Source organism: Lutjanus erythropterus, chromosome 1 (assembly GCF_056507025.1).
Source record: "Lutjanus erythropterus isolate fLutEry1 chromosome 1, fLutEry1.hap2, whole genome shotgun sequence".
Classification (NCBI taxonomy): domain Eukaryota; kingdom Metazoa; phylum Chordata; class Actinopteri; order Lutjaniformes; family Lutjanidae; genus Lutjanus; species Lutjanus erythropterus.
Window position 1 is genome coordinate 1,017,435 of NC_139317.1, and position 23,706 is coordinate 1,041,140.

The 23,706-nt window shown below is 39.4% G+C and overlaps 1 protein-coding gene across 1 annotated transcript in view; it reads right to left on the bottom strand.

The window, feature by feature from the left end:
* The window catches only part of kifc3 (kinesin family member C3), a 54,398-nt gene that overhangs the window by 10,489 nt on the left and 20,203 nt on the right, over positions 1 to 23,706 (bottom strand). Inside the window, exons 6-22 of the mRNA XM_084741440.1 lie at positions 23,443 to 23,508; positions 23,086 to 23,235; positions 22,476 to 22,757; positions 21,810 to 21,983; positions 21,229 to 21,315; positions 18,237 to 18,384; positions 17,988 to 18,118; positions 17,408 to 17,519; positions 16,871 to 17,052; positions 16,595 to 16,699; positions 16,367 to 16,497; positions 15,015 to 15,138; positions 14,337 to 14,466; positions 13,790 to 14,019; positions 13,538 to 13,690; positions 12,808 to 12,937; positions 12,281 to 12,327 (exon numbers count right to left, since the gene is read on the bottom strand). Of these exons, the coding sequence (XP_084597566.1) occupies positions 12,281 to 12,327; positions 12,808 to 12,937; positions 13,538 to 13,690; positions 13,790 to 14,019; positions 14,337 to 14,466; positions 15,015 to 15,138; positions 16,367 to 16,497; positions 16,595 to 16,699; positions 16,871 to 17,052; positions 17,408 to 17,519; positions 17,988 to 18,118; positions 18,237 to 18,384; positions 21,229 to 21,315; positions 21,810 to 21,983; positions 22,476 to 22,757; positions 23,086 to 23,235; positions 23,443 to 23,508 (2,382 nt within the window). The remainder of the gene's footprint in view (positions 1 to 12,280; positions 12,328 to 12,807; positions 12,938 to 13,537; positions 13,691 to 13,789; positions 14,020 to 14,336; positions 14,467 to 15,014; positions 15,139 to 16,366; positions 16,498 to 16,594; positions 16,700 to 16,870; positions 17,053 to 17,407; positions 17,520 to 17,987; positions 18,119 to 18,236; positions 18,385 to 21,228; positions 21,316 to 21,809; positions 21,984 to 22,475; positions 22,758 to 23,085; positions 23,236 to 23,442; positions 23,509 to 23,706) is intronic.

The window sequence follows — 23,706 nt, forward strand, 5'->3', positions numbered from 1 at the left end:
TACTAAGGTGCTAACACATGTTTACACCTGATACTAACACATGTATACATGTTGTACTAACACGTGTTTACATGTTGTACTATGGTGCTAACACATGTTTACACCTGATACTAACACATGTTTACATGTTGTACTATGGTGCTAACAAGTTTACACCTGATACTAACACGTTTACATGTTGTACTATGGTGCTAACACATGTTTACACCTGATACTAACACATGTTTTCACCTGTTACTAACTCAAGTTTACATCTTGTACTATGGTGCGAATACATGTTTACACCTAATACTAACACATGTTTACATGTTGTACTAACACGTGTTTACATGTTGTACTAAGGTGCTAACACATGTTTACACCTGATACTAACACGTGTTTACATGTTGTACTAACACATGTTTACATGTTGTCCTATGGTGTTAACATGTTTACACCTGATACTAACATGTTTACATGTTGTACTAACACGTGTTCACATGTTGTACTATGGTGCTAACATGTTTACACCTGTTACTAACACATGTTTACATGTTGTACTAACACGTGTTTCATGTTGTACTAAGGTGCTAACACATCTTTACACCTGATACTAACACATGTTTACATGTTTTACTAACACATGTTTAAATGGTGTACTATGGTGCTAACACATGTTTACACCTGATACTAACACATGTTTACATGTTGTACTAACACCTGTTTACATGTTGTACTATGGTGCGAATACATCTTTACACCTGATACTAACACGTTTACATGTTGTACTAACACGTGTTTACATGTTGTACTAAGGTGCTAACACGTTTACACCTCATAGTAACACGTTTACACCTGATACTAACGCATGGTTACATGTTGTACTAACATGTGTTTACATGTTTACACCTGATATTAACACATGTTTAAATGTTGTACTAACACGTGTTTACATGTTGTACTATGGTGCTAACACATGTTTACACCTAATACTAACACATGTTTACATGTTGTACTAACAGGTGTTTACATGTTGTACTATGGTGCTAACATGTTTACACCTGTTACTAACACGTTTAAATGTTGTACTAACACGTGTTTACATGTTGTACTATGGTGCTAACATGTTTACACCTGTTACTAACACGTTTACATGTTGTACTAACACGTGTTTACATGTTGTACTAACACGTGTTTACATGTTGTACTAAGGTGCTAACACATGTTTACACCTGATACTAACACATGTTTACATGTTGTACTAAGGTGCTAACACATGTTTACACCTGATAATAACATGTTTACATGTTATACTAACACATGGTTACATGTTGTACTATGGTGCTAACACATGTTTTCACCTGTTACTAACACAAGTTTACATCTTGTACTATGGTGCGAATACATGTTTAACCTGGTACTAACACATGTTTACATGTTGTACTAACACGTGTTTACATGTTGTACTAAGGTGGTAACACACGTTTACACCTGATACTAACAAATGTTTACTTGATGTACTAAGGTGTTAACACATGTTTTCACCTGATACTAACACATGTTTACATGTTGTACTATGGTGCGAATACATCTTTACACCTAATACTAACACATGTTTACATGTTGTACTAACACATGTTTACTTGTTGTACTAAGGTGTTAACACATTTTTAACCTGGTACTAACACATGTTTACATGTTGTACTAACACGTGTTTACATGTTGTACTAAGGTGCTAACACATGTTTACACCTGATACTAACAAGTTTACATGTTATACTAACACATGTTTACATGTTGTACTATGGTGCTAACACATGTTTACACCTGATACTAAGACGTGTTTACATGTTGTACTAACACGTGTTTACATGTTGTACTATGGTGCTAACACATGTTTACACCTGATACTAACACATGTTTACATGTTGTACGAACACGTGTTTACATGTTGTACTATGGTGCTAACACATGTTTACACCTGATACTAACACATGTTTACATGTGGTGCTAATACATGTTTTCACCTGTTACTAACACATGTTTACATGTGGTACTAACACATGTTTACTTGTTGTACTAAGGTGTTAACACATGTTTAACCTGGTACTAACACATGTTTACATGTTGTACTAACACATGTTTACATGTTGTACTATGGTGCTAACACATGTTTACACCTGATACTAACACATGTTTACATGTTGTACTATGGTGCTAACAAGTTTACACCTGATACTAACACGTTTACATGTTGTACTATGGTGCTAACACATGTTTACACCTGATACTAACACATGTTTACATGTTGTACTATGGTGCTAACAAGTTTACACCTGATACTAACACGTTTACATGTTGTACTATGGTGCTAACACATGTTTACACCTGATACTAACACATGTTTTCACCTGTTACTAACACAAGTTTACATCTTGTACTATGGTGCGAATACATGTTTAACCTGGTACTAACACATGTTTACATGTTGTACTAACACGTGTTTACATGTTGTATTAAGGTGGTAAAACATGTTTACACCTGATACTAACACATGTTTACTTGTTGTACTAAGGTGTTAACACATGTTTTCACCTGATACTAACACATGTTTACATGTTGTACTATGGTGCGAATACATGTTTACACCTAATACTAACACATGTTTACATGTTGTACTAACACGTGTTTACATGTTGTACTAAGGTGCTAACACATGTTTACACCTGATACTAACACGTTTACATGTTGTACTAACACATGTTTACATGTTGTCCTATGGTGTGAACATGTTTACACCTGATACTAACATGTTTACATGTTGTACTAACACGTGTTCACATGTTGTACTATGGTGCTAACATGTTTACACCTGTTACTAACACATGTTTACATGTTGTACTAACACGTGTTTCATGTTGTACTAAGGTGCTAACACATCTTTACACCTGATACTAACACATGTTTACATGTTATACTAACACATGTTTACATGGTGTACTATGGTGCTAACACATGTTTACACCTGATACTAACACATGTTTACATGTTGTACTAACACCTGTTTACATGTTGTACTATGGTGCGAATACATGTTTACACCTGATACTAACACGTTTACATGTTGTACTAACACGTGTTTACATGTTGTACTAAGGTGCTAACACGTTTACACCTCATACTAACACGTTTACACCTGATACTAACGCATGGTTACATGTTGTACTAACATGTGTTTACATGTTGTACTAAGGTGCTAACACATGTTTACACCTGATATTAACACATGTTTAAATGTTGTACTAACACGTGTTTACATGTTGTACTATGGTGCTAACACATGTTTACACCTAATACTAACACATGTTTACATGTTGTACTAACAGGTGTTTACATGTTGTACTATGGTGCTAACACGTTTACATGTTGTACTAACACATGTTTACATGTTGTACTAACATGTGTTTACATGTTGTACTAAGGTGCTAACACATGTTTACACCTGATACTAACACATGTTTAAATGTTGTACTAACACGTGTTTACATGTTGTACTATGGTGCTAACACATGTTTACACCTAATACTAACACATGTTTACATGTTGTACTATGGTGCTAACACGTTTACACCTGATACCAACACATTTACATGTTGTACTAACATGTGTTTACATGTTGTACTAAGGTGGTAACACATGTTTACACCTGATACTAACACATTTACATGTTCTACTAACACGTTTACATGTTGTACTATGGTGCTAACACATGTTTACATGTTGTACTATGGTGTTAACACATGTTTACACCTGATACTAACACATATTTACATGTTGTACTATGGTGCTAAAACAAGTTTACACCTGATACTAACACACGTTTACACCTGGTGCTAACACATGTTTACACCTGGTACTACTAACATGTTTACACCTTGTACTAACATATTTTTATACCTGGTACTAACAAATACTTACATGTTGTACTACCACATATTTACACCCTAATACTAACACGTTTACATGTTATACTAACAAGTTTACATGTTGTACTAAGGTGCTAACACATGTTTACACCTAATACTAACACATGTTTACATGTTGTACTGACACCTGTTTACATGTTGTACTAACACATGTTCACTTGTTGTACTAAGGTGTTAACACATTTTTAACCTGGTACTAACACATGTTTACATGTTGTACTAACACGTGTTTACATGTTGTACTTAGGTGCTAACACATGTTTACACCTGATACTAACACGTTTACATGTTACACTAACACATGTTTACATGTTGTACTATGGTGCTAACACATGTTTACATCTGATACTAAGACGTGTTTACATGTTGTACTAACACGTGTTTACACGTTGTACTATGGTGGTAACACATGTTTACACCTGATACTAACACATGTTTACATGTTGTACGAACACGTGTTTACATGTTGTACTATGGTGCTAACACATGTTTACACCTGATACTAACACATGTTTACATGTGGTGCTAATACATGTTTTCACCTGATACTAACACACGTTTACATGTGGTACTAACACATGTTTACTTGTTGTACTAAGGTGTTAACACATGTTTAACCTGGTACTAACACATGTTTACATGTTGTACTAACACGTGTTTACATGTTGTACTAAGGTGCTAACACATGTTTACACCTGATATTAACACGTTTACATGTTATACTAACACATGTTTACATGTTGTACTATGGTGCTAACACATGTTTACACCTGATACTAAGACGTGTTTACATGTTGTACTAAGGTGCTAACACATGTTTACACCTGATACTAACACATGTATACATGTTGTACTAACACGTGTTTACATGTTGTACTATGGTGCTAACACATGTTTACACCTGATACTAACACATGTTTACATGTTGTACTATGGTGCTAACAAGTTTACACCTGATACTAACACGTTTACATGTTGTACTATGGTGCTAACACATGTTTACACCTGATACTAACACATGTTTTCACCTGTTACTAACACAAGTTTACATCTTGTACTATGGTGCGAATACATGTTTAACCTGGTACTAACACGTGTTTACATGTTGTACTAACACGTGTTTACATGTTGTACTAAGGTGGTAACACATGTTTACACCTGATACTAACACGTTTACTTGTTGTACTATGGTGCGAATACATGTTTACACCTAATACTAACACATGTTTACATGTTGTACTAACACGTGTTTACATGTTGTACTATGGTGCTAACACATGTTTACACCTGTTACTAACACATGTTTACATGTTGTACTAACACGTGTTTACATGTTGTACTATGGTGCTAACACATGTTTACACCTGTTACTAACACATGTTTACATGTTGTACTAACACGTGTTTACATGTTGTACTAAGGTGCTAACACATGTTTACACCTGATACTAACACGTTTACATGTTGTACTAACACATGTTTACATGTTGTCCTATGGTGTTAACATGTTTACACCTGATACTAACATGTTTACATGTTGTACTAACACGTGTTCACATGTTGTACTATGGTGCTAACATGTTTACACCTGTTACTAACACATGTTTACATGTTGTACTAACACGTGTTTCATGTTGTACTAAGGTGCTAACACATCTTTACACCTGATACTAACACATGTTTACATGTTATACTAACACATGTTTACATGTTGTACTATGGTGCTAACACATGTTTACACCTGATACTAAAACATGTTTACATGTTGTACTAACACCTGTTTACATGTTGTACTATGGTGCGAATACATGTTTACACCTGATACTAACACGTTTACATGTTGTACTAACACGTGTTTACATGTTGTACTAAGGTGCTAACACGTTTACACCTCATACTAACACGTTTACACCTGATACTAACACATGTTTACATGTTGTACTAACACCTGTTTACATGTTGTACTATGGTGCGAATACATGTTTACACCTGATACTAACACGTTTACATGTTGTACTAACACGTTTACATGTTGTACTAACATGTGTTTACATGTTGTACTAAGGTGCTAACACATGTTTACACCTGATACTAACACATGTTTAAATGTTGTACTAACACGTGTTTACATGTTGTACTATGGTGCTAACACATGTTTACACCTAATACTAACACATGTTTACATGTTGTACTATGGTGCTAACACGTTTACACCTGATACCAACACATTTACATGTTGTACTAACATGTGTTTACATGTTGTACTAAGGTGGTAACACATGTTTACACCTGATACTAACACATTTACATGTTCTACTAACACGTTTACATATTGTACTATGGTGCTAACACATGTTTACATGTTGTATTATGGTGTTAACACATGTTTACACCTGATACTAACACATATTTACATGTTGTACTATGGTGCTAAAACAAGTTTACACCTGATACTAACACACGTTTACACCTGGTGCTAACACATGTTTACACCTGGTACCACTAACATGTTTACACCTTGTACTAATATATTTTTATACCTGGTACTAACAAATGCTTACATGTTGTACTAACACGTGTTTACATGTCGTACTATGGTGCTAACACATGTTTACACCTAATACTAACACATGTTTAAATGTTGTACTAACACGTGTTTACATGTTGTACTAAGGTGCTAACACATGTTTACACCTGATACTAACACGTTTACACGTTGTACTATGGTGCTAACACATGTTTACATGTTGTACTATGGCGTTAACACATGTTTACACCTGATACTAACACATATTTACATGTTGTACTATGGTGCTAAAACAAGTTTACACCTGATACTAACATACGTTTACACCTGGTGCTAACACATGTTTACACCTTGTACTAATATATTTTTATACCTGGTACTAACAAATGCTTATATGGTGTACTAACACGTGTTTACATGTTGTACTACGGTGCTAACACATGTTTGCAGCTGATACTAACACATGTTTACATGCTATACTAACACATGTTTACATGTTGTACCAAGGTGCTAACACATTTACACCTGATACTAACACATGTTTACATGTTGTACTATGGTGCTAAAACATTTTTACACCTGATACTAACACACGTTTACACCTGGTGCTAACACATGTTTACACCTGGTACCACTAACATGTTTACACCTTGTACTAATATATTTTTATACCTGGTACTAACAAATGCTTACATGTTGTACTAACACGTGTTTACATGTTGTACTATGGTGCTAACACATGTTTACACCTAATACTAACACGTTTAAATGTTGTACTAACACGTGTTTACATGTTGTACTAAGGTGCTAACACATGTTTACACCTGATACTAACACGTTTACACATTGTACTATGGTGCTAACACATAGTTTACATGTTGTACTATGGCGTTAACACATGTTTACACCTGATACTAACACATATTTAAATGTTGTACTATGGTGCTAAAACAAGTTTACACCTGATACTAACATACGTTTACACCTGGTGCTAACACATGTTTACACCTTGTACTAATATATTTTTATACCTGGTACTAACAAATGCTTATATGGTGTACTAACACGTGTTTACATGTTGTACTACGGTGCTAACACATGTTTGCAGCTGATACTAAAACATGTTTACATGCTATACTAACACATGTTTACATGTTGTACCAAGGTGCTAACACATTTACACCTGATACTAACACATGTTTACATGTTGTACTATGGTGCTAAAACATTTTTACACCTGATACTAACACACGTTTACACCTGGTGCTAACACATGTTTACACCTGGTACTACTAACATATTTACACCTTGTACTAACATATTTTTATACCTGGTACTAACAAATACTTACATGTTGTACTACCACATATTTACACCCTAATACTAACATGTTTACATGTTATACTAACAAGTTTACATGTTGTACTAAGGTGCTAACACATGTTTACACCTAATACTAACACGTTTTCACCTGATACTAACACGTTTACATGTTATACTAACACGTTTACATGTTGTACTATGGTGCGAATACATGTTTACACCTGATAGTAAGACGTGTTTACATGTTGTACTAACACGTGTTTACATGTTGTACTAAGGTGCTAACACATGTTTACACCTGATACTAACACGTTTACATGTTATACTAACACGTTTACATGTTGTACTATGGTGCTAACACATGTTTACACCTGATACTAACACATGTTTACATGTTGTACTAACACATGTTTACATGTTGTACTATGGTGCTAACACATGTTTACACCTGATACTAACACATGTGTACATGTTGTACTATGGTGCTAATACATGTTTACACCTGATACTAACACATGTTTACATGTTGTACTGACACCTGTTTACATGTTGTACTAAGGTGCTAACACATGTTTACACCTGATACTAACACATGTTTACACCTGATACTAACACGTTTTCAACTGATACTAACACATGTTTACATGTTATACTTACACGTTTACACCTGATACTAACACGTTTTCACCTGATACTAACACATTTTTACATGTTATACTAACACATGTTTACTTGTTGTACTAAGGTGCTAACACATGTTTACACCTGATACTAACACGTTTTCACCTGATACTAACACGTTTACATGTTGTACTATGGTGCGAATACATGTTTACACCTGATACTAACACATTTACATGTTGTACTAACACGTGTTTACATGTTGTACTAAGGTGGTAACACATGTTTACACCTGATACTAACACGTTTACACCTGATACTAACACGTTTACATGTTATACTAACACATGTTTACATGTTGTACTATGGTGCTAACACATGTTTACACCTGATACTAACACATGTTTACATGTTGTACTATGGTGCTAACACATGTTTACACCTGATACTAACACATGTTTACTTGTTGTACTATGGTGCTAACACATGTTTACACCTGATACTAACACATTTACATGTTGTACTAACACGTGTTTACATGTTGTACTAAGGTGGTAACACATGTTTACACCTGATACTAACACATTTACATGTTATACTAATACATGTTTACATGTTGTACTATGGTGCTAACACATGTTTACACCTGATCCTAACACATGTTTACATGTTGTACTATGATGTTAACACATGTTTACACCTGATACTAACACATATTTACATGTTGTACTATGGTGCTAAAACATGTTTACACCTGATACTAACACACGTTTACACCTGGTGCTAACACATGTTTACACCTGGTATTACTAACATGTTTACACCTGGTATTACTAACATGTTTACACCTTGTACTAATATATTTTTATACCTGGTACTAACAAATGCTTACATGTTGTACTAACACATATTTACACCCTAATACTAACACGTTTACATGTTATACTAACACATGTTTACATGTTGTACCAAGGTGCTAACACATTTACACCTGATACTAACACGTTTACACCTGATACTAACGCATGTTTACATGTTGTACTAACACATTTACATGTTGTACTAAGGTGCTAACACGTCTTTACACCTGATACTAACACATGTTTACATGTTGTACCAAGGTGCTAACACATTTACACCTGATACTAACACGTTTACACCTGATACTAACGCATGTTTACATGTTGTACTAACACATTTACATGTTGTACTAAGGTGCTAACACGTCTTTACACCTGATACTAACACATGTTTACATTTTGTACTATGGTGCTAACACATTTTTACACCTTATACTAACACATGTTTACACCTGGTATTAAATCACACCTGATACTACCACAGTTTACACGTGGTACTAAAACTTGTTTACACCTGTGGCTAAGACATGTTTACACATGGTGTTAGCACGTTTACACCTGGTACTAACACATGTTTATACCTGGTGCTAACAAATGCTTACATGTTGTACTACCACATATTTATACCTTGTATTAAATCACACCTGCTACTACCACATATTTACACCCTGATACTAAAACATGTTTACATGTTATACTAACACGTTTACATGTTGTACTAAGGTGCTAACACATATTTACACCTGATACTTACACATGTTTACATGTTATACTAACACATGTTTACATGTTGTACTATGGTGCTAACACATGTTTATACATGATACTAACACGTTTACATGTTATACTAAAACATGTTTACATGTTATACTAACACATGTTTACATGTTGTACTAAGGTGCTAATACATATTTACACCTGATACTAACACATGTGTACATGTTATACTAACACGTTTACATGTTGTACTATGGTGCTAAAACATGTTTACACCTGATACTAACACATGTTTACATGTTGTACTATGGTGCTTACACGTTTATACCCGGTACTACTAACATATGTTCACACCTTGTACTAACACATGTTTATGCCTGGTACTAACAAATGCTTACATGTTGTACTAACACGTTTACACCTTGTATTAAATCACACCTGCTACTACCACATATTTACACCCTAATACTAACACATTTACATGTTATACTAACACGTTTACATGTTGTACTATGGTGCTAACACATGTTTACACCAGGTACTAACACATGTTTACACCTGGTACTAACATATGTTTACACCTTTTACTAACACGTTTACACCTGGTACTAACAAATGTTTACACCTGGTATTAAATCACACCCGATACTACCACAGTTTACACCTGGTACGAAGACGTGTTTACACCTGGTACTAAGATGCGTTTACACCTGGTACTACGACATGTTTACATGTTGCATCAACACATGTTTAGACCTGGTATTAAAACACATCTGACACTACCACAGTTTAAACCCATTAGTAAAACATGTTTCCACTTGTGACTAAGACATGTTTACACCTGGTACTAAAACATGTTTACAGCTGGTATTAAGACATTTTTACATCTCATGCTAACACATGTTTATACCTGGCACTTACACGTTTACACCTGGTACTAACACATGTTTAAACCTGCCACTGACATGTTTACACCTGGTACTAACACATATTTACTCCTGGTACTAACACATGTTTATATCTGGTACTAACAAATGTTTACCTGTTGTACTACCACATGTTTACACCTGGTATTAAATCACACCTGATAGTAAAACCTGTCTACACCTGGCACTAATACATGTTTTCACCTGATACTAACACGTTTATACTAGGCACTGACACATTTACACCTGGTACTGATAAATGTTTGCATGTTGTACTAACACGTTTACACCTGGTACTAACACATATTTACATATGGCACTAACATGTTTATACCTAGTGGATGTATTGCTTAACATCCCTGACACCATAAAGGAAACATGAACGTGGACAGTGCTGGCTACATCATTTGAAAATTTACTTTTTGAACATAAAAGGGGGCATAAATTAACTTTAACCCTAGTGACAGGTGATTCGGTCATTGCCTACCAACAATGTTAAACTGCACTTCTCTGTTTTGAAAATGGTTTCAACAAAAAAGGCAGTGTGATGTGCATCATGTTTTACAAACTGCAAAGAGCGTTCTGTGTGATCAGGGTCTCAGAGAAGAAGTGAAACTGTGTTGATGGAATCCTGTGATACAGTTTAAACTTACAGCAGCAGTGTTTACAGATTCATCAGTGCGGACATGAAGGCACAAATCCCACAATCCTCAGCTCATCAGCAGGACGCCCAGCCAGGCCACAGAGCAGCAGAGACAAAGGAGGGAGGGAGGAGAGGGGACGGGACGCCAACTCACTCACAACAGCCTCACAACAGCCTCACAACAGCCTCACAACAGCCTCACAACAGCCTCACACTCTGAAGTCACAAGGAAGGTGGTTTATCAAACTGTAGCTGTTTATGTCAGGTTCATCTGTGTGTTCAGGACAGGGTTAGTGTTCACTACATGTCTACACACCTGGTATTAACACAAGTTTACACTTCGGCTAAACACGTCCTGGATCATTTCTGTACTGGACACACAGATGAAACTGAGATCTGAAACTTGTGACTGTTCTTCAAACATTAGACTTTTACTTTAATGTGTAATTTCCTTGTGACTTGGATAAGAATAATATAAGAACAAGACGTCAGCATTCGAACAGGCAGCACAAACAGCACAGTCTGCTGGGCTCTGTGGGCCCTGCTCTCGGCCCTGCAGGCACACACAGAGAAGCAGGTGGAGCTCTGTGGTTAGAGGTGGGGAGTGTTAGATGGATGGAGGGGGGAGGGGGGGGCACCATGCCATGCTGAGCACTTCCATGCCAAGCTATCCACCAATCAGTATACACCCCCACCTACCTGCCCACCGTCCCCCACCAATGGGCTGGCTCTGTCTACCTGTCTGTCTGTAAACCAACCAATCAGACACCAGAGTGAGGACACAGGAGGAGGAGGAGAAGAAGATTGAAGAAGACAGAAGAAGGAAGAGGAGGAAGAGAAGAAGAAGACAGAGGAAGGAGACGACGACAGAAGAGAGAAACAGGAATGATGAAGAAAAAAGAAAGAAGGAACAATGAAGAAGAAAGGAAGGAAAAGAAAGGAGGAGGAGGAAGAAGAGGAAAGATGAAAGAAAGGAAGGAAGAAAAAGAAGGAGGAAGAAGAAACAGGAAGAAGGAGGAAGATGGAGAAAAAAGGAGGAAGAGAGAGGAAGGAAAAAAGAAAGAAGAAGAACAAAGAGGATAAAAGAGGAAGGAGAAGAAAGAAAGAAAAAAGGGAAAAAGAAGAAGGAAGAGGAAGACGAATATGTGTATTTATACTGTGTGTAATGTGTGTACTTGTCCGTGTATTTGTACTGCAGTACTCATATGTACTGTGTGTACTCGTACCTGTGGACAGCTGGGACTGGGATCTCCTGCGGGTGCTGCTGGGAGTTCTGGAGGTGGAGGAGAGGGTGGAGCCGGCGCTGCTGGCCCGAGAGATGGGGAGGGGGACGGGGGTGACCGGGGGGGAGTCCAGCTGAGGACGAGAGGTCAAAGGTCATCAGGGATCAGAAATATGAATACAGTATAACCATTAAAGTGTTCTCTTTATTATTATTCAGTCTGCTCAATTTCATTTTTATATATTCTTAATTTTATTTTCTGTAAATAAATAAAGTTTTATTTACTGGTCATATTTTAATATCATTATTACATTTTTCTTATTAGTTTTATTATACAACTTCACAATTTAGGATTTTATATTTTACTGTAAATTACAAAATGAGTAGTAATTTTATTATACTTCATAATTTTTAGCTTTACAATATCAAACTCACTCTAGAGCAGGATATAATGTGAAAAATATAAAATATTGGTGCCACTATGAGTTTTTACCAAAACATTCTTTCAATGAAGTCACATTTTTCACTTTTTTAAATTCAACAGTTGTTTATATTGTTTTTTTTGTTTTGTTTTTTTTTACAAATCCAAATGTCAGTGTTTTATTTGTGTTTTATTTGCCTTTAAATCAGCTGCACAAAAATAAAAATAAAAAATAAAAAGAACCAAATCAGGAAACATCTGATGGAACCTAAACTGAAGTTATTGAAGTTTTGTTTCTGTCTGCGTCTTTTACCTCGACGCTGTCGTGGGTTGGCGAGGACGAGGTGGACGAGTTCTCGTGTCTCCTGGAGGACGAGGACGCTGAGCTCAGCTCGACGCTGCGGACGCGCTGAGCGAACTTCAGCGAGCACACCGACTCGCTCATGTTACTGGGCAGCGGAGACACCTGAAGACGAGACGGAGGGAATAAACATAGAGTCACGTGGTGTGTCTCTGAAGGACAAACTGCGGTCTGGTCCTTTATTAAACGTCCTCCCGGTCTCACCTGCACCATCATCAGCGTCTTGCTGTCTCCGCTCAGAGAGTCCTGCAGCAGGTACGTGAGGCGCGAGTTCCTGAACGGGACATGGGAGTGTTTGCTCCGCAGCGCGTTGATGACATCACCGAGCGCCGACAGGGATTTGTTGATGCACTGAGCCTCTCTGAGGCGGCTGCCCTCTGCACCAGACTTGGCGATCCTCTCTGAGCCCGCCAGGTCCACCAGGTTCAGCTTACCTGCAACAAAAAACACACCGAAACATTTGATTTATTTTGTTCACTCTTTTGTTAATGTACCTTAAACATTTCATAATCACACTGTGATGTGTACGTTCATCGATGGGCGTGGCCAAGACAGAAAAAGCAGCACCCCCCCCCCCGAACACGTTTCACTGACAGTCATGTCCAGACGTACAAAAAGGTTTCTTGGACCCATAAGCTAAACCTAACAGGAAGTTGGCCACTTTGAATGACTTCAAAATAAATGTGTGACATCTAGACTGTGTGTGTGTGTGTGTGTGTGTGTGTGTGTGTGTGTGTGTGTGTGTGTGTACCTTGTGTGCGGTTTCCAGTAGCAGAGTTGAATCCAGACACGGTGATGATGAGCAGCGCGTGAGAACGAGAGCTGTGTTCGTTCAGGTTGGTGCAGGCTGTCGCTCGGTTCATGTGACCCAACTCAAACACCTGAGGACAGGTGGACACACACACACACACACACACACAGACACAGACACACACACACACACACACAGACACACACACACACACACACACACACACACACACACACAGACACACACACACACAGACACACACACACAGACACACACACACACACACAGACACACAGACACACACACACACACACACACACAGAACAGAAGTTCAGTTTTTTCCTTTCTACCTTTTGTGTTTCTGCTGCACAGCTGTAACTAACAGTTATTTTCATTATCAGTTCAGAATTGTTTTGATTAATCAACTGATCATTTCAGAAAAGAGTCAAAATGTTCATCACAGTTTCCAGAAACCAAATAAATTAAACATTCAAACATTTTGTTTTGTCCAAAATTCAAACAGTCACGTTCAAACAGGAGAACGTTAAACGGACTGTAAATGAAAGATTGTCGTCAAACTGTTTGAACTTTATAGAAAGTTACAGACAAAGACCAGAAAGCAGCAGCTGACTGGAGGTGTTTTACTCTGAAAGGATGAGCGCAGCAGGAAGTCCTCACCCTGTTGATGTCCTCGGGGCTCTGGACGGTGAACTCTGTCAGTCCGGGGACGTAGAGCTGTCCGCTACCGTCGGGGTTCATCTTGATGTCCAGCTTGTCGGTGGGATTCTCCCCGAGCAGGTTCCTGATGGACAACAGAGACGTTTACAACCTGCAGACACTGAATGAGGGCAACGCAGCCCATCAACACCTGTCCAATCACAGCTGAGCACATTTCTTGTCTCCCACCAGTTCATTTAGTTTAATAACTTTTCCAGGAATGTCCCGACCGTGGGAACTCTGAGATCATGGCGTTTGTGTGTGGAACACAGATGAAGGTGGATTAAACTGAGCCACCTGATAATCTGAGACTTTAATCTGACTTAAGTTCCCAGAGTTCTGCTCCTTTCTGCCAAAAAAAACGTCCAGATGTTGAGCCCTGACGGGCTTTCAACAGATGTTCTGTTACACAACAGCTGGACACAAACAGATTTCATATGATCCACATTTACATAACTGCTCTGTTTATTCAGAGGTCTTAAAGGGATAAACATCTACATCAGTTTATACTTGACCTCTTTACCTTTCTGTCAGACAGATCTTTCTGTCAGACACTACTGTTATATAACACAAACATCACTTAGTCTCCCTACCAAACTCCATTTAAAAAATCAGTAACTTTAGCTCACAGAACTCAGCAGTTGTTGGTCTGCTGCTGCCTCCATCTGTTAGTTGTTGTGTGACCTCGGTGTTTTAAAGGGTTCGTTCAGATTCACTGAAGTCACACAAAAACACAAACACACTAACAGATGAAGCAGCAGCAGACCAACAACTCCTGTGTTCTGTGAGCTAAAATTACTATTTTCTCAATGGAGTTTGGTTGGTTTGGATGTACGTCTGTGTGTTCCATGTTTGGCTCTATTATTCAAGACTTTCCTGTAAAAAATATTTTCACTATCAATTAATCTGTTGATCATTTTCTCCATTAATCAATTAGTTGTTTGTGCCATAAAATGTCAGAAAATAGTGACAAAAAATGTCCAAGATGACGTCCTCAAACGTCTCGTTTTGTCCACAACTCAAAGATATTCAGTTTAGTGTCAGAGAGGAAAGAAACCAGAAAATATTCACATTTAAGAAACTGAACTCGATTACAATTAGTTTAAAAATGACTCAAAATGATTCATAGTTTAATTAACAAACATGCGTCTCTGTGCTCCACCTGTTTTCATATGTTTGTATTTTTCAACTAGTGATCAATCAACTAGTGGCAATAATTTTTCCAGTAATTGATTAGCTGTTCTTATTAAATTTATAAAACTTGTTCAAAGATGCCGTCTACAATTTTAAATAATGATGGCGTGTTTTCTCACCGCAGCGTCTCGTTGTAGATCTCCACCATGCTGACGGTGATCTTGTAGTCCCAGTCCGGCGCTTTCTCCGTCACCTCGGAGAACAGCAGGCGGAGAGCTCGCTGGTTAATGCCGGGGTCGTCAGCCACGCCCTGAACACACACACACACACACACACGTGTATCATTGTTATTTATCGAACAGGAAACAGGGACGGCTCTGCAGGAAGTCTCATGGTTTTTGTCTGACCTCCATGGTGTAGGTTTTCCCGGAGCCCGTCTGTCCGTAGGCAAAGATGCAGACGTTGAAGCCGTCGATACAGGAAGTGACCAGAGACTGGACCTCCAGAAACACCTGACAGACCAATCAGAGAGCAGAGAGGACTTTTAGTCAGAACACAGACAGTCCCTCTGATATTACACTGCATAAAGTAACTAAGTACATTTACTCAAGTACTGAGAGTTTAAATTGTTCTTCATTCATTAGTTTTTTTGTTTTTTTTCATGTTAATCCTTCGTCACCCACCTCTTCCTGCGTGGCCTGAGGAGGGAAGACTTTGTCCAGTTCAAAGGTCATGATTTTGCCCTTGTTGGAGAGGTAGAGGACGGCGTCGTCATCCGAGTCGAAGCTCAGCATCGTTTTGGCGTCGGCGGAGTCCTGCTCCTCCTGACTGACCGGCCGCACGCGGCAGAAAACACGGATGTTACCTTGGAAACAGAAGGCGGGATTTTAAATGCATGAAGTCTCGTTTCTTCCGAGGACGTGTCCTCTTCACAGTGTCTCTGGGATTTGGGGGATTTTAGCAGTTTGTCTACAGTTAAAACACGTCACGTTCGACACTTGTGTTCCTGCAGGTTTGAACAAACAAAAACTGTCAGTTTCATGGAAAGACTTTTATAATCTGACACTAAAGGCCCGGACTGTCAGAGAGGAGCACAGGAACCACAAAATATTCACACTGAAGAAGCTGAACGCAGAAACATTTCATGTTTTTGTTAATTAAAAAATAACTAAAATTGATTAACTAGATTAATTGATCCTGTCAAATGAAAAATAGTTCACCTTTGAGTCGGACCAGCTCGTTGTGACATTTCTTCCTCAGGTTCATCTCTCGCTTGTATTTACGCAGCAGCTCCTGATTGGCGCTGCTGACCTCACTGATCACCTGACAGATCTGACACACACACACACACACACACACACACACACACACACACACACACACGTGAGACGTGAAATGTGAGACGTTCCTGTAAAATCCTTCACATTAAGTCTACAGAGGTTTATATACAGTTTCTAGCTTTTGATGAAAAACTGACAGTCAGGAACAACAAACTGACACTTTGGGGAAAAAACAAATCAAATCTGATGCATCTCCATTAAATCTAATAATCCATAATCATTAAACATTAAACACACAATGTGTGTGTTCTGCCACTAGAGGTCTCTCACATTAAAACAACAAAAGACAGTTTGATGAAAATCTACACGACTCAGGAAAGTGTTAAAGTTTTATTCACACTACGTTGAAGAAATGATTGAAAATTTGTGATATGTGTCTCATGTTTCAGACATTTTAATGCATACATAATAAAATTCTCTCCTATCAGAGGAGCTGACCACACTGAGCACGCTCACTAACCTCCTGCTTGGCCTCAGTGATGGCTTTGTCCAACATGAAGGGGAAGTCCTGCACCTGTCTCTTCAGACAGTTGTAGTCACAGGTGAGTGTCCTGAGGGCCGGCTGCAGGCTCAGCAGGTTCATCCGCACTCCTGAAACACACACACACACACACACACACACACACACACACACACACACACACACACACTCAGCTGGGTGCAAATACACTGGGACAGAGTTGACAAGAGACAGGAGACAAGGTCTGACCCGCCAAGTTCTCGTGGACGGCCTTCATCTCGCTCTCGGCTCTGATGAACGCCTCCTCGATCACACGGTTCTTCTCCTCCTCCAGGTTCTGCATCTCGGCCTCCAGCTGGCCCTGAGCGCGCTCCATCTCACCTTCATACACCAGGATCTGAGAGGACAGACAGGAGGACGCAGTCATCAGAGAGGACAGACAGGAGGACAGAGAGACAGACGGCTGCAGGATGACACACTGCTGTGAAGAGTTCTGCTGCTACTGAGGAGAAAATCAACACTTTACACAGTTAGAACGTCCCGACTCAGAGTTACGAACCTTCAGACTCATCCATCTGTAAAACAAACAAACAAATAAACAACAACAACAACAACGACAACAACAACGACAACAACAACAACAGCTTCTTGTGTTTCCTGTTCATCAACCAGAGGAGAAGCTTTTAAAAGGACCAATGGCAGCATCAGTTTAGAGGTGGACAAGAACAACTTCCTGTCAGGGTTTATTTCACACTATGTTAAATACTCGATTCTGATTGGTCAATTACAAGAATCTAAGGTCAGTTATTTCTGAATAACAGACCATTGTTATGAAGAACAGAAACAGTTCTGATCGTCGACTCTGGAGGAACAATAAAATCATTGTTAAATCACTAAATCATTTTAAATCATTTTTATTTTCAGTTTCAGAAGATAAACTAAAGTAAAAAACACCGACACACACAGCAGCTAGAACCACTGGAGAACACACAGGCAGGTCAGATCACACAGGTGTACAAGGTTGAGGAGGCGGAGCCTCAAACACAGGAAGGACGGCTACATTCACACTGATCAGACCAAAGTTCTGATTGAGAAAAGAAAACAGATCTCAGTTTCATCTCTGTGTCCAGCACATAGACAGGTCCAGGACAGAGTTAGCCTAGCTTAGCATAAAGACTGAAAGCAGGGGTAAACTGTTAGCTTAGCTCTAGCCTCGCATAGCCAGACGTCTCTTCACAGAGCTGAGATTGGTTCATAATCTTGTCAGCTGACATACGTCCGTGCGCTCCAAATGTTTTCACGTTTGGATATATTTTTCAACTAGTGATCAATCTGGCGATAATTTTTTCCACAAATTGATCAGCTGATTGGTCCATAAAATGTCCGAAAAATATTGATCGAAGTCCAAGATGATGTCCTCAAATGTCTTGTGTTGTCCTTAACTCAAAGGCTAACAGTTTCCCCTTTTTTCCGGTCTTCGTGCTAAGCTAGGCTAGTAGGCACACTGAAAAAACATAATGGGAACAGAAAAAAAACCAAATAAATAAATCAGGTGTCAGCAAAAAATCATCTTTAAGTCTTTGTTGTAGTGTGAACGCAGCCTCAAAGGAACAACAACAGGGAGCACTGGGAGAAATTCACTGGGTTCATATAACAGACTGGGAGATCTGACAGGCTCCAAAGCTTCCCAGTAAAACCAGTTAAAAATTATATTTACTGCCGTCCTCCATTTCAGTGGTGATTCCTTAGAGAAGTAAACAAAATCATTCTCATTTCCAGCTGATGACGGTGGATTTTGTGGCTAAAATAATGACTCACCAGCAGATTTCATAAGTGTAGCTGGCTGATGTAAGCTAATGCTAATGCTAACTCGACTGGAGTCAGCTGAGAGTCTCCAGCTGATGTTTTAATGTTTCCATGTGACACGTTTAAAACAAGAACCCTGTGAAAGTGTTTATGTAAAGTTAGCTAACAGCTGCGTACATGATATAACATTAATGCTAACAGACTGAGGCTAAAGCTAGCTTACATCTCAGCTAACATTGGTCAGATGGTGAAATACAGCAGGTATATCTACATGATAGATGACAGAAATACACTCATTAACGTGGGAAAAGGAAGAGCAGGGACTCGATTAGTGCAGCGGACCTTGAGACGGGTCACCCAGCCAGACCAGCTGGACCACGATCACCACAGGAAGGATACAAGCTAAGCTAACCCAGCTCAGACCTGAGACAGCGAGCCACAGAGAAATGCATCATCATTGGCCCACTTTGATTCTTCATCAGCCCACATCCTCCTAACCAGATCTAACAGGTTTGTCTGGAGGTAAAGTTACTGCAGCTAGTAAGCTAGTGTTAGTTAGCCAGACATGCTAACGTTTGCAGCTTATGTTTGAGCAGATGAAGACAGTTTAATCCAGTCTCATGAAATGCTGAGTATCGTCTTCTCAGAGCCTCCTGTTCCTGTCCAACATGGAGGGAAATGGAAAGATTGACAGGCCTAGCTATGGTTGCCAAGCTATGATTGGACAGTTGCTGTTTGGAGGTGGAGCCTAGCAAAGGGCCAATCCAGAGAAGGAAATCTTCCAAATAATTTCAGGATTACAAATGACTCTGTCAAACAGTTAGTCAGTGGGTCAGCTTCTGGAACTATTTGTTTTATGCTTTTCCTTATTGTAGATCAGACTCAATCCTCTATAGTTTGATACATAATTATCTACTTTATTTAACTTCTATTGTCTAAAATGTCACCAGAGTTGTCTTCAGTTTGTTGTTATTCTAGTCTTTGTGGCCCTGAGTTTTGCCTCTCAGGCTACAAACAGGTTGCTTGCAGGAGGTTTTTCAGGCAGTATGTAAGCTGGAAGGAGTACCTGCAGACACTGATCAGGGATTAAAAACGGGACACTTATTGTAAATCTAATGTTATAATTTACTCTGAAAACTGAACATGAGTCAAAAATAAGTAAAGTTACAAAAAGTATCATAAAGGAAACTAAAACTTAAGTAAGTTTAAAATACAGAAGCATTTCTTGTTTTTGTCACTAACATCATTACAGAAAACACAATTATCAGTTTAATGTAATTTGTTTTCTGCTCAGTTCATCTAAAACCGTCCGACAGCAGTTTATGGAGGATTTGTGGTTTTATTTAGCAGCTTTGGAGCCTGAACTCCCTGTCAGCACAGAGGGTCACTCTCAGTGATGTCACAATGGGAGACAGGGGAAGTGGGCGGAGCCAACCTTGGACAACCTGCGAACCGCCTCGCTGTTGCCCCTGCCGACGGTCTTGGACAGGAAGCCGCACAGACGGCCTCGATCGGAGAGCAGCTGCAGCCGAACGCATGAACAGAGGAGAAGAAGAAGAGCTGCAGAGGTGAGGTGGTTCAACTCACCTGAAGTCCACGTCCACCATGTGACATCATCATCATCATCATCACCACCTGCTTCACTGAGCTCTGATCACCTGATCAGTGAGCATCTTTTTGATAAACTTTTGTCCCCATCGGGCTCCTGTAGAAATGATGACTGTATTGTCCACAGATAAAACTGTTTAAAGGGCTAATCTGCAATATTTGTACTTAAAAAAAAAAAAAGGGAAATACTTGATTCCAATAACTGAAATGTCTTTTCATCTTCTGATGGAGCTAGGCTAACAGTTACCTCCTGCTTCCAGTCTTTGTGCTAAGCTAGGCTAAACACATTGTGGACCTGAGTCTGTACTGAACACACAGAGATGAACATTTGGTCAGACGTGGCCCCCTAACTGTTTCTGCATGCCTGTTTCCTGTCTGAGTGTCAGACAGGTGAGCTGTTTGTGTTACCTGAGTCCTGAGCTGAGCGCAGGTCCTCTGTGACTCGTGCAGCTGCGTCTCGAGTTCCCTCAGCAGCTGCCTCTGCACGGCGAGCTGCTCCTGCAGGCCGGCGTTCTTCGTCTGCAGCTCGGCCAGAGCTTTCTGAGAGTCAGCTGACTCCACCTCCACCGTGTGGGTCACATACTGACAGAGAGGAGATAAGACTCGCGTTAAAATAATGATTTCATTTTTTTGATTTCACGTTTTTCTGAATAAAAGTACCAACTGTACAAACGGAGCTGCAGGAGTGTGATAAAAATACACAGAAATACTGTCCAATGCCATGCACAGAGTATAGAACATAATACTTCATGTATCCATCAATACACATCACATATGACAGAAGTAACAAAACAAAAACAACGCAAAAGACGTAAAAATTCTAACAAGGAAAAAATTAAAAAGTTGCAAAAAATGTAAATAAAAGAAGACAGACATAAAAAGATTAAAATAAATGAAGAAGTTCAGGTCTGTTTGTTTTCTAGACGAGGACTTTCGCTCCTGGTTTATATTTGATGGTTTCAGATTTTATATTTATATTAATTCCTTCTCTGTATCTCAGTGTAGATGTACAAAAACAATAAAATCTACTGATTTACTATGAATGTGAAGCGTCTCTGACCAGCGTGTCCTCACCTTGACTCTGGGGGGCGTGGCCGCCTGCCTGGCGAGCTCTTCCTCGCACTCCTGCAGTCGGAGGGTGAGTTTCTGCTCCGCCTCCCCCTGCCTCCTCCTGGACTCCTCCAGCTGTCTCCGGCCGTCCTCCAGCTGCCGGGTGGACTCGTCCAGCTGCCGGCGGAGACCGTCCACCCTGGACGTTTTCTCCAGCAGCTCTCGCTCCAGCTCAGCCAGCCGCCGCTCCCTCTGCCGGGCCTGGCTCTCCCAGCGAGACACCTCCCTCCGCAGGGACTCCGCGTCCTGCAGGACACAGACAGGAAGTTAAATTTTAGCTCTTTTCAAGATAATTAAACTGAAAACTTTACAGACTCTCAAACCCTTTATCATTATATTGTTACTATAAATGCAGTTAGAAAATCCTTCAATCCTTCACAGCAATAAATGTTTATTATCACTGTTCATTCTATCATCAGGATTATTTATTGCTCACTCATGTCCAGAGTAAAAGACCAATCTCAGTTTGAAGGACAAATATTGTTTATATACATGGAAAAAAAATCTGGATCCCACCTGGCTGTGTTCCTGTGTGTTTACTTGTTTACCTGTGTATACACCTGTATAGACTCACCTGGCTGTGAGGGCAGTGGCTGCAGCTGCAGGTCTCTGCAGCAGCATCGAGACTCTGAAGCTCTGAGCTCCTGCATGACTTCAGCTCCTGCTTCAGACGCTGGTTCTCCACCACCAGCAGCTCCAGCTGCTTCTCCAGGTCTGTCGCCCCCTGCAGGACAGGAGGACACACAGACAATACAAATCAATACCTCTAAATCGATCACATTCACATTGTCTGAGTCATTGTCTGATAGATATTTGATTTCTTCCCTGTGATCCCTGTGTGACACCTCAATGCAGTGACACGTGTGTGTGTGTGTGTGTGTGTGGTTTTTTTCCCAGGGTTCCTCAGGAATGTGGTCCAGCAGGGTCTCACCAGTTCAGAGCGAAGTCTCTCCACCTCCTGGGTCTGATCCAACAGCTTCTCCTCCAGCTCCTCCACCTGCAGACGCCACACGCTCACGTCACTCTGAACTAAATCAACATGTTGGATCTCTGCATCACATATTTCTCATTTTCTATATTTCTGCCTTTCCGCATTTTTTTTACTCTGCAAAAACTTTATATTTTATTGTTTTCTTACAGTCAAACATGTTTTCACACATTTACCTTTAGCTTCATTAGAACCTGATCAGACTGA